Source organism: Galeopterus variegatus, unplaced genomic scaffold, assembly GCF_000696425.1.
Source record: "Galeopterus variegatus unplaced genomic scaffold, G_variegatus-3.0.2 Scaffold540, whole genome shotgun sequence".
Lineage (NCBI taxonomy): Eukaryota > Metazoa > Chordata > Mammalia > Dermoptera > Cynocephalidae > Galeopterus > Galeopterus variegatus.
The window spans coordinates 265,923-278,698 of record NW_007726651.1 but is presented as its reverse complement, the minus strand read 5'-3'; the positions used below and the strand labels follow the sequence as shown (position 1 = coordinate 278,698).

The following is a 12,776-nucleotide window of genomic DNA, read 5'->3' as shown; positions in this document are numbered from 1 at the left end:
TCAAATCTTACTAAAACTAGAGCAATTAAATCTCTTTCAAAGAAACCGAATTAAAAAAAAACTAAAAACCCTCCAATATAACAGAAGTGTAAAAATGCTATAAAAAAATTGGTGATAAAATTGAATTTGGGGGGGAAATCAAACCTTTTTAAAAATGTAGATACTATATGCCTTTGGCATGTGTGGAATTTGGGGCTTTCTAGGGAGAAGATCTGATACTAAAGAGACATTAAGCTCTGAGCAAAATGGTTCATATTTACATATAAAAGATTCAAAGTAAGGAATGAACAATAAAAAGCTTATGAACAGAGTAATGAATTCATTATGAAATGTATTTACTGAGCTTGTAATAATGGCTGAGTTTAGAAACTTCAATTATCTTGTCCATTTCAATATTTAAAGAATAAAACCAAAGTGTTTAAGTTAAATTATAGACTAACCACTGGTGAAATTTCATTAAGCAAAAAAGAGACACTTACTTTAAGGAATGCAAAAAAGCCAGGGAGAGAAAAAAAATCCATTTATATGTTGTTTGTTGTATTGGTGAAATCTTAAAAGACATCTGTAAGAATTCACAACTTAGGATTGTTTATTTGCTTGTTTTAAACTCCCAGGAGTGTAGAGGGATGCCTCTCGTTTTCTGAATTCAGTCTTACCAGCGTCCTTTTTATTTGTATTTTATTGTGTTGGGCGGCTCACATTACTGCAATAATCTCTTACACGAGCCAAGTATTTTTTTTTTTATTCCACGGATGTTCAGGATAGTGGAAAAAAAAGCCTCTGAGTAGCTTTTTGGCCTTCCTTCTCCCCACTTCCCATCAGCACATGGCCAGGCGCCCTCTGCCTGAGGCCCTCTGCAACACGCAGGGGACCGATGACGTGTAGGAGCACACTCAGCAGGGCCAACCTCTCAGGACGGCAGAGGGGCTGTAGTCCATCTGTCCATCTTTGCCTTTAGGCTGAACACCCCTGGCTTAAATTCAGAACTATTTTCAGTATTCAGAGAGAAAATGGAGTCAGCAGCAGCTTGAACAAAAGTGGGAATAGAATCAGAGCTTGATTTTGGCTCATTCACATCAAAAACAGGCCCGATTCTCCAATTTCTCTTCTATCCATAAGGAACAGCCCCAGTGTGTTCTACGTGCATCACTGCAATTGCCTGTATGTTTGTCAAATGTGTATCACTCTGGGTGTCCATACGCTTGGTCTGCAGACTGTGAGATACAGAAATCTCTCTTATTCTTTCACTCAACACCAGATTTTAAAACTTCACCCCTATTGCTACTAAACAGTGCATCTGGCTCTGGCTCCAACGTAGACAGCTGTGGGTCCTATGCAAACCAAAAGAACATCTCAAACTCCAGTTTCCTCACCCGCCAAATAGGGATAACAACTCCTACACCAGGAAACTGCTGACAGGAGAGCTGACATAAGAGAAAGCACAGCTGCATGAGTAGCAGGTGTAGTTCAGAATGTGAACTCCACGTGCAGAGCACCGTTACTGCAGTAAGTGTCAGAATGGGGAGAGTTGAGGTGCACCTCAGCTCGAGGGTTGAAGTGCATTCCCCTCGCTAATTATAACAAGGATGGGGAGGAGAGCAGTGAATTCTCCCCAGACAGCCTGAGAACTTAGGTCTATATTCTGCTTCTCTGTAAAAGCTGGTGCTGCAACTGATGTTGGCATAGCACTTCTTTAAAACAGTGAACGTTCGCAATTACCCTCCTCTGCGGCAAACTTTCAGACTTCTGAGGCCACTCTTGTGTCTTACAGCTTGGGTTTAATTTTTTCTACAGGCTAATCACCCCCATCCCCTCCCCCTTCTCCAAATGACATGGCCTTATCCCTTGTTTCCTGTGTCTCTTCCCCACATCACCTCCACTTGTCAAATTCCCCTTTACAGCCTGGTGCTTGAACAGAACATGAAATGCCAGGTGGACCCTGCAACAGATGAAGATGCAGCCGTTGGCTCTCGCTGCATCTGCTGCAGAGTGCCTCGGTCACATCAGCTCCAGGGGCAGGCACACCATAGCCCATGAAAGGCTCAAATCTCCTCACCACAACACCGTTAAAGAGTGTTTTCTCTCAGCCTTAATATATGCACTGGTTGTCTGTGCCCAAGGACTGCCTTTATTATACTCCTCCTTGTCATATGTCAATATTTGCCTCATATATGGTCCCTGAGAGCTTCTGTTTTCTCCCCTGCAGTGGTGACGGCCATGTCCAAGCCTCCTCACAGGGCTGCTGTGGGGTCTAGCGAGCTAAGGGAAGTCAAGGGCTTAGAAGGGAGTCTGTAGCTGTCAGCACTCATTAAATGTCGATTGCTGATTGATTGTTTTATCCAGCAATGATGAAAACCTCAGGGCTCACCAAGAGTCCCTCCTCTGATTAGCTGTGCCCAGCAGCTCTGGATCCCCTCTGGTTGGTTTGAGGCTTACTCTGCGCAATGCCTCCTGGCATCTGAGAACTCCCCCGCAAAAGAAAAGGTATCCAGATAGAGACCCTTGTTCTGTGAGCCCCTGCCAACCCTCTGAAGGGGTCTCTAAACTCCAGCCCCCTTACAGAGTTCACCCAGCTGATCAACTGTCCCAGCAAAATGAAATTGCACTTTAAGCAAAATTAAATTTAGAATAAAGGGACTTTTGACACACCATATAAACTGTCCTTACTGTGTTCCACTTTAGATAACAGAAATCACAACCACAAGAATACAAATGAATACTCACACTCATGAAAGCTGCAGCTTTTAAAAATCCTTATTAGTATTTTGGGCAAAATTAAGTCTGAAATGCCCATATATCAATTGGTTTTAAAATCGTGTATCAACAGTTTGGGGAAAAGATGATGACAAAAAGGACTTTGATTTGAACAGAAGTAAAGCACTGGAAATGTGGTTTGCCTCTAGACAAATTGGTAGAAGGGCAAACTGACCATATGATAAACAGCAAGTGTAAGCTGCTTTCATCACATTTCTAAGGTGAAAACCATCCATTTAATTACATACTGAACAATTTTGTGCAAAATTCATGCAAAGCCTTCTTGTTCAGTAACTGAATGATGTTCTTACTCTAAAATATCCAGAGGAACTAGTTTCTACTGTCCCATACTTCTCCCAGTAGTCACGTTTCCTTTAAACATCATGTATAAAATGTGATATCCTCTATCTCAATTTTCGAGTTCTTTTTCTTACTCTAAATATCACGAAAGTAATTATGGCACTGTCATTAAGAATTTCCAGGGAAATTCTTAGGAAGCAGGGTTACTTTTGTTTTTCCTTAGCAAATGCTTTTAAGCATTAGACTTAGTTAGCTTAAACTTAGTGCTAGGCTAAGGCTGGTTATGAATGCAGGAATAACAGCACAGAAGCAGCCGAGTTAGAAGCATGTACTGCAATTTCCTTGCATTTGTTTTCTGTTCATGCTACACAAACCAAATGACAGGTGGTCTCTCTTAGTCTTCTCTTTTCTTATGCCAAATGTTGCAATGATATGTTCTAGATAAAGGTTTGCAGCCAGGGCAAGAGTCGGCAAGAATTATAGCAGTGTTCCTGAAATGGAAACAAGCAGTGAGCGAAGTAACTGGATGTGCCCCTAGCTCTTGTGTCGTTAGCATGGGCCATCATCTCTGCAGAGCTGTGGGCACAGGGGAGTGGCACCTAACGAACAGGGGAACTTACCACATGGCAGAACAGTCAAAATTCACCAAAAGCCATTTGTGGGGATTAAAGTTAAATGAATCTGCAAACTGCCAAGGAATAAGAACAAGAAAACATTTTAGCTATAAATGTTTAGTTATAAAACAAGACCTTATACCTAATACAGTAATTAAAAGTTTATATTCACAAATGAAAAGCACTTTCAAGTTTGCACAAAGCACATAAAATTTATTCATACTATATTTCAAACTACTGGAATACGTTTTTTTGCAGAAAAACGGAATTGAAAGATAACATGCATCTTTCCATGAACTTTTTGAATGCTCCTCCCATTTGGAATAATCAAAATTTTAACTCACAAGTACTATGTCCCAATATTGTTCTGATTTGGCCTATGAAATACATATGCCTGTGATTCCTTCAACTTCAGGAATTGGAAAAGTTCTCAGAATATATGTCTCATCATAAACAAGGGGAGAGTAAAAATTTCCTAAATAATCTACAGTAATTAGGGCTAAGCCTATTCTTCATTTAATTGGTTGGCTCCTTTGCCAGCATTACTGTAACATACCAACAACTCTTCCCATTTACCTACATATTTTCTTCTTTATTTTTAAAGACAATATTCAAGTTCATTGTATTCTTAACAGTTACAGGTTCCCTGGCTAGAGATTGTGGGTAAAAACTGGCTCCAGCTTCATGCATCAATGTTAGGTGCTACCATAATTTCAAGGAGAAAATAAGAGATTTCAACAGTCAAGAGTGGCCAAGGGCCAGAATGGTGCTTTCTTACATTTTTCAGAATGCATGCTCTGATTCATCATCTGACTGGTGATCAAGAACTGGGTCCACCTGAAGGGCCATGGATTTGGCCACATGGATAAATCCACAACGGAAGCAGAAATAAAGGCAGCTGCCATCACAAGGCCCTAGTCTGCCCAAATCTCCTAATGGGAAACTTTTCAATCTCCCCAAGGCTTGGGATGGAGGGATGAGGAAAGGTTTAAGGGAGACATTCGGTCAGTAGATGGCCACCTTCCTCATCGACACACCCTGGAAGTGCACATTCATTTCCTTCCAGTTTCAGTCGAAGTAATTTTGAGAAAGAGAGGAAATTACAGCAAGTTTCATTTGTTGATAAAAGGAAACAAAAGGTTAAAGGGGACCTTTGTTTGCTAGGAATTTTATTAGTTCCTTCCTATGGAGCTGATCTGTTTAAACTTCATTCATTACCCAGCAGCAATATTTTTCTCCTGTCGATGGAGAGAAAGGCTCTTATCTCAAAGGGTAAGGCCACAACAGGATATTGCAGCCCTCTTATCTGACCCCCTGAGCAGCATAGCCATCCTCCAGGCAAGGAGAGAGAGTCTGGAGCACTGATGGAGGAAAAATGGAAATGACACATTGTTGGGCATGAAATATTGTCTGCAGCTGATAGGATCAAGCTCTAGGGCCCATCATTGCGGTGGTCTGACGATGAGGCATCCTTTCATGAAAGAGAAAACCTCAGGTTGTCTATTTACAGAGAAAAAAGATCACTGGTGGGAAAAGATTATGAAACCCTAAACCTGGTACCTAGACTCAGAAAAGAGCACCCAGCCTGGGCCATACCCCAGGGAGAGGCCCCCAAATCTCAGATGAACGTGTAGCCCTGCTTCCCTTAAACTGTCCAGGGATAGGCATTTCAAGTGATGTACATTATCTCCATAATAAAAGGTATTTCTATGGTATAGAGACTGAGTCTTCACTTCCCAGCATGAAACACCCACAAAACTAGCTATCAGTAATAAACTGTAGAGGGTGAGGTATCAGGATTTCTCACAGACTATACTGCCCTCCGCAGCACTTATATAGGCCTTTGGAAGCTTCATATTATTCAGCTAGGCCTTAGCATGTGTGAAGTGCTCAGAAAGTAATCAGTGAATGAATGAGTGAATGAATGGATGGGATGAAGACATAAACCAGAATGCTACTGTATTCATAAGTAACAAGAGGATTATTTTTATCAAAGATGCGACCATGTGTATTCTATACCTCTCATACCCACTTTTCTGGCATCACGGCATTATGAGAATTCAAAGTAATAATTAGAAAATCGACTGGCAAGCCTGACATGCAAGCAGAGAGAGGTTTGAGGGAAAGTTTCTCCAGGCCGTGGTGAAAAAAAAAAACAAGAACATCTAGTGCGGGCTCAGTGCTTACTGTGTGCAAGACATTGTTATTAAGCACTGTAAACACGATTAACTCATCTGCCCTTCACAACAGGCCCACAAAGGAGGTATCATCATGAAGCCCACTTATGAGGTGTAGGGAGCTGCCCAGGGGTAAACAACTAGTCCTAAGGGTAAAGCTGGGATTCAAACAAAGAGCGTAATGCCAAAGATTGCACCCTTCACCCCGCACATGTGAATGAGGTCTCCCCTACTCCCCCAGCCCTAAGCAGAAAGCATTTCTTTCTTGACCAATGCCACGGCTCCCCTGATTTAGTATCTTCTTCCCCTGGACACACTGCCAAAGAGGCCCTTTACTGTATTCATACCCGAGTTCCTAGGGAAGAGGGACTTCCTGCCCTATGAGCAGCAATGAAATAACTCACCATAGCACATCCGTAAGGTCTTTTCTTTGTGTTCAGTCTGTACCATTTTGCTGTCTGTAGCTCCGTGGAGACGCAGAGCATTGGTCAATAATTTTGATTGCTATTTCTCCAGAAGAAGTGGGAGTTTTACTTGGCAGTACAGGCCACATTTTACAATTTCCAGAAGAGTGCATAGGGCATTTAAATGCATTGGTAACTGCTCATTCAATATTGGTTGAAGTGAATATCATGTTCAACTATAAGGGTAGGACGTGACTATAGTACTGAACCAGGTTGTAGAGAATTGCAGGTCAGTACTTTAAATTATGTGAGCTGAAATGCATGATGATTTTGTTTTGTTCCTAAATATTTTCATAGCTTCATAAACTAAAATCTATCCTATTATGACAGCTCTGCCTAGGATTAGGGAAGACTGAAAAACAGCTGTAAGGTTCAGGGGTATTTCAGGAAGACAGACTGTATGACCAGGGAAGGCTGTCAGCCCCTGTCCTGAGGAAGTATAATTTCCAATAATCACAGATTCAGTGAAAATAATTAACTGAAACAAACCACAACAGTAAGAAGCTGAATGTCACATCCTTATAAAGGAAGTCCCCGATAACATAGTGCTTTTAAAAAATGACCAAGTGGTCCAGAGCAGGAGCGCACCTACCTCCACTCCATTCAGAAGGTGCCGGAACTCGGGGCAGATGAATGCGCTTCCTGCATAGGCGGCGTCAATGTGCAGCCACAAGTTCCCCTTGTTGCCTAAAGCCAGAAGTAACTGTGAGTTCTCCACTGGCTGCCCCACCATGGACAGTCCCCCAACGACAACTGTCCCAGCGTCCCTCTTGCATACAGTAAACCAATAGTGTCTGTGGAACTAATGATCGGATGCCTAAAAGGCCCTCTCACCTGAAGCCACGGAAGCTGCAGGCACAGGTATGTGCCCTGGGCCCCAGACACATGCCAGGTGCTCAGAGAACACTTACAAAGTGAGGGACGTGCGGTTAATTACGCCCCTTGATTTTCCAGCCTGATCCTTGCTGCTTTAAGAGACCAGTGTTCACTAATCGCTCTCACTCGCACACATTTTATTCCAGCTATGCCATCCTTTCCTCCCCCCGCACCTGACCACCTGGAACTTGCCCCTGATTCTCTCGCTAACCTGTTCTCAAGTCCTCCCCACAAGCATCATTTGAGGAGGGGTCTGGTACACAATCTATTCTGACCTCTAACTGCCCACTCCATGCCCACCATGAAGTTAAGCCATTTATTTTACACTACTGTGAATCATCCTCAGCTCCTTCCCAGACAGGACTTGTGTCTTCCAAACACACCAGGATAGCCTTGTGTCTTCCAAACACACCAGGATAGCCTTGCTCGCAGGGACGTACCTCACTTTGGAGGTGGGAGAGCCTCCTGTGCAGCACATTCCCCTTTCCTGCACATATCTGGGTCCAGCTCCTGCTCTTAGCTGCTTGGCAGCCATAAGACCTCATCTACCTCCTTCAAGCCTCATTCTCCTCACAGGCCAAGTGGAGATAAAGTGGTAACGGTAACCGTGAGGAATAAGTGAGGTTATATTCACATGCACAGCATGACACCCAATTCAGAGTCAGTGAGAAATAAACGCAACTTGCACGGTGATTTCTTCCCTTGGCACTAGGCACCTAGAACAGTTGTGAAATAGGTAGGGATTGAAGGGTGAAGGATCACAGAGAGGACGGGGTTGTCCCTCCCTTTACAGTGAGGATTCCCTCCCTTTACAGTGAGGATGCTGTTGTCTGGGCACCAGGGAGAGGTGTCAGATGCAAACGCATTTGTGGGGACTGATGGATCCATCGCTTGCATTTCCATGCCTGATGCTTCTTAATCAGTGTGTGGTGAGGGTGGTGGACCACTCTGAGCTCTACTGATAAAGGATGACTCAGTTTGATCCTCAGGATTAAAGCCCTTGGTCCGATCAAGATCGAGTGTGTCCCGAGGACATGGATACTGCCACACCAGGGCACAAGAGGCAGAAGGTTATGGCCCGTGCAAGGCCAGGTGGGGAGGTGTCTGATTCATCACCACCTGCAGAATCAGTCCCCCCTGGAAATCTCATGAGCACCGCAGGTGTGACCATGCACCAGGAAGAACCCAAAGCCAGGACTTTTCTCTGAAGAGCCACGTAATAACGACAGACAACCGTCACTGCTGCAGCTCAGATACGCGTGCGGTAGACAGAAACTGCAGATTCCTTTATAAGATAGATAGATGTCAAAGCATGCTATAGTCTGAATGTTTGAGTCCCCCCCAAATCTATATGTTAAAATCCTAACCCCCAAGATGATGGTATCCTTGACGTGAGGCCTTTGGAAGGTGATTAGGTCGTGAAGGTAGAGCCCTCATGATGGGATTAGTGCCCTTATAAGAGACCCCAGAACTTATAAAAGTTCCACTGTAGGAGGACACAGTGAGAAGGTGCCATCTGTGAACCAGGAAATGTGTCCTCACCAGACACCAAGTCTGCCAGAGCCTTGATCTTGGACTTCCAGCCTCCAGACTGTGGGAAATAAATTCCTGTTGTTTAAAAACCACCCGGTCTATGGCATTTCATTAGAGCAGCCCAAATGGACTAAGACAAAGTGGTTTGATGCTTTTCACAGGGCTCTTTGGGCTGTGCCCAGACCTTGAGTGGTGGAACTTCCTTCTCCGTCTGAGGCCCTCTGGTGGAGTTCGATAGATGCCCGTGTCTGTGTTCAGTTCGGGACTGTTGAAGGAAGGGTGAGGCAGAGCAGGGCCCTGGCCTGAACAGGCAGGTGAGTCAGGAAACAGCAAGTCGAGGGGTCGTGGGGGAGGGGTGGTGAGGGCCGGCTAACCTTCTGTATCCTCCTCCTGTAGCCATTGCCCTTGCGAGGAGGAGATGTTGGGTGAGAAAGTGAAACAGTGAAAAGGGAGTCATTTAGCACCGCAACCCATCGGTGTTAGCCGAGCATCCTCCAGAACACATGGGGGAGAAGATATGGCCCTGAACCCCAGACGGGATCAAGAGCAATGCCAACACCCAAGGCTCTGTCCCTTTGACACTCCAAAATGTATCAGACACCTGGGGAGGGGACAGTGGGTCTCCTGAGGTAAGGGAGGGAGCACTATGTAGAAGGTGTATATTGAAGAATCCACTCTACCCCCAAAGAGGTCTAACCTTTGCCCTTGTTTCCTGAGAGGTGACCTCTGGGGCCCTGGAATGTCCTGCCTGATCAGTGCTTTGGCCCCAGACAGTCTAACAATATGATTTATGATGTGGGCTTTGGGCCATACCATATCAGTTCTGACCTCTGGAGGATCTGATCACTAAAGGTATTAGCTGGACTCCTGAGAAGGGCTGGAGACTAAAGGTCAGCCACTCAGACAGAATGTGAGCAGTACCAATAGAAACTGGCACCGAGGGTCAGCTGAGCTCTCCTGGTAGGGAGGCACGCCTACTCCATGCATCTTCTCACACATTGACATGGGGGGAGTCAACCCCATCCATGACTCAAGGGAGAGGATGACCAGAGCTCCGTGTCTGCACCCCCGAGACTCTGCCCTACAGTCTCCTCCTGCACTGATTTTAATCCCCGTAATAAACAGTAACTGTGAGTACAGCTTCCAGTGAGCTGTCAGAAGTGAGGGTGGTCTTGTGGAGGACCGAGCTCCCTCTAAGCTTGTGGTTGGACTAGAACTCCTGCGGAGGGGCCTCCCGGCCATGGGAGCCTCAGCACGAGCGAGGCTGCTGACCTGTGCTGCTCCCCTTGCTCACGCCCTGAGACAGCCACCCCCACTCAGCCAGGACCCTGTCCTCAGTTTCCCCACTGTCACACCTGGCACTTGGCTGACTTCAACTATGCGCTTTTTGTACTCATCCTCTGCTCAACAAAACCCGCCTGCAACTGATCAGTCCAAGCTAACAAATTTAAACAGCCTCTCTGGCAATTCATTTTTAAAAAGACTAAAAAGAAACTGTTTTTTCTAAAGCAGCAATTTGAAGAAACTATTTTCTGATTTGTTTTCTTTGTCAAATGATGGTGGATGAATAACATGTCCAAATTATTTTAATAGGTTGTTCTGATCACGCTATAGAATAAGGTCAGCTCAGGATCTTAGATTGGTCCTGTTCGGAGTTGAAGAATGCTGAATATTTGGTGATAGTCAAGTAAATGGTATTGGATGAAAGAAAGTGGGTAAAAGGTGCTGAATTAATTGTTAAGGCACTGCCAATGGTTAGGAATATTGTTGTCATTAAAAATACAATTGTCAAAATTTACCTCCTGTATTAACCTTGGCAATGAATGAAAGGGTTTTGGCATTTGCTCAAGTCACTGTTTTCAGCAAAACCCGAGAAGCAACCTCTGTGTTTGAAACAACACAAATCACAAATCAAGCTGTGCCCACCACCCCCAGGCCCTGCAAAGCAGAGGGAGCTCCAGGACAGGAGGACAGTCCAAGCTGGATCTGTCCAGGGCACGGTGAAGACAGGTACCACCCACTGGCTGTCATCTCCCTGATGCAGCCACCAGCACTGGGCTCTGGGGACAGTGAACCTCGTGGGCTTTGTTGCGCAGAAGACCTCAGCCCTTTACATCTGATAGCCCTGAGGAATTACATTAGTCAGCCACTGGCCAGGACATTCAGTTCTTAGCCTGACATCTGAGTCAGAGGCTCCAAGTTGCTCAGTTGAACTGACCAGTGACCGCAGCTAGTGAGGCCAACACCAGGGCACAGGCCTGAGTCGTCCAGTTCTGTCCCTGGTCCCTAGCCCCGGGCCAGGCATGACTGCTTCAGCCAGTTGTTCTGACAGTTGTCAGCCACAGGTCACACGTGGTGGAGCAGAAGCCTGTGCAGATGGCAGATCTGTGCCCACCCCACTTCCCTGGGCTGGTGACCGGCCTTGCCATCCTCTCAGCACAGCAGCACACGCAGCCTTGTGTGCAGTGCATGCTCCCTGCATGAACTCGTCCCCTGAACAATCCCATGAGGAAAATGTGGTTATTTACAACAAGGAGTGTTTTTCTCCCCAATATAAGATAAGGAAAACGAAGCTCAGAATATAAGACATGCAGCAATAGGGGCCGGGCCAGGGCAGGACCACTGCTTCTCTGCCATCTATGCCATGCCCAGCTCAGAACACCTGACACCTTTCTCTCCTGCTGCTGACCCTGAGATGGGAGGCCAGGCATGGAAGGGAGGGTCCCCTCCTCTCAGTATGGACCATGGGCAAATCCGGGGTTAGAGAAGTGAGAAATGTGCTCAGTTATGCAGCCTGATGATCGAGCCGATTGCCCGTCAGTCGGCGTGATGACATCTAGAACAAGCCATGGGAATGTAGTCTGAGGGCCTGACTCGGGCAGCTGTACCAGAGCCATTGTTGGAGCATTCACCCCTGAGGGACAGAGAGAGGGAGTTCCATGAGCCAGGGTCCCCACCCAGGGCAGAGTTCTTCTGTCCACAGAAATAGCACCAAGACCTGTTGAGTTCCCAGAACCATACGTTCAAGGTGAAACTTTAGAAACAGCTGTATATTAATGTCTCACCTTTTGAAAACACAGAATTCTGGTCTTGGTGAGAAAACCTAAGTGCCCTGACTGAGGGAGGGAGGAGGTGAGAGGACCCAGAAAAGCATCTAAAGCGTGCAGTTATCTTTGCAGAAATCCACTTTCATTGTATTGATTTGCTAACTTACCTCAAGCAATTTGCTCAACTATGTTCAGTAATTCCAAAAAGGGCCAGAAAATGATATGCCAGAAGACCAAACTCAAGCATGCACAGCTCTCATGTCATGTGCACATATGAGTCTCATCTGAGGGCTCTAAGATGGTAAGAGTTCATCTTCCTCAACAGAGCCAACATGGCCCATAATTTTAAATCACTGTTATATTATTTGGAACATTTTTTTCTTACCAACCATGTGTTGGTATAGCTAAGCTCAGCTACTGTTCAATTGGCTCAGATTCTGAGTTTGTGGAGTTCACACTAATGAGGTTTGTGTTATTGCAAATACAAGAAAAGTTTAGAAGCTCGTCATAATGTGAAGTTACTGACAAAGAGGAGAGACCAAAGAGGAAGGTCTGCTAGATCCCCCATGCACTGAGAACATTCTCCAGAAAGAAAATTGAATCAAATACTTACAAATAGGACCCACTTCTAAGAGATTGTCAAAAGAACAGCAAGTCGTGGTCCCCAATGTAGCAACCACCTGGAGAGTTAAAAAGAGACAGCTTTTAAATCCCCTCGAGTTAGTTATTGTTGTAACCTCCACACACACACAGCCATCACCCCGGGGCTGGCCCAGGGCCTTTACATGGTAAACAACATCTCCTAAAGGGGGATGCACATTTAGTCTTTGATTTAATGCATCATAGAGAAACAGACTTGCAGATAAAAAACTAAACTGTGAGGTTAGAAACAGAACTAGAAAGGGTTTCCCATGGTGCCCCGGCACAGAAAGTCAGCCAGAAGAACTACTCCTGTGTTCTACTTCATGAGATACAAGTACGCGCATTGAACCTGAGAACATGGTTCCTACT

At 45.2% G+C, this 12,776-nt stretch overlaps 1 protein-coding gene across 6 annotated transcripts in view; it reads right to left on the bottom strand.

Annotated features, from left to right (window-relative positions):
* DDC (dopa decarboxylase (aromatic L-amino acid decarboxylase)) overlaps positions 1-12,776 on the bottom strand; it is a 77,252-nt gene that overhangs the window by 19,637 nt on the left and 44,839 nt on the right. For all 6 annotated transcript variants that reach the window (XM_008569873.1, XM_008569872.1, XM_008569875.1 and 3 more), the window contains 3 exons: positions 12,379-12,445; positions 6,902-6,996; positions 3,675-3,742 (listed from right to left, as the gene is read on the bottom strand). In XM_008569873.1, coding sequence (XP_008568095.1) covers positions 3,675-3,742; positions 6,902-6,996; positions 12,379-12,445 — 230 coding nt within the window. The remainder of the gene's footprint in view (positions 1-3,674; positions 3,743-6,901; positions 6,997-12,378; positions 12,446-12,776) is intronic.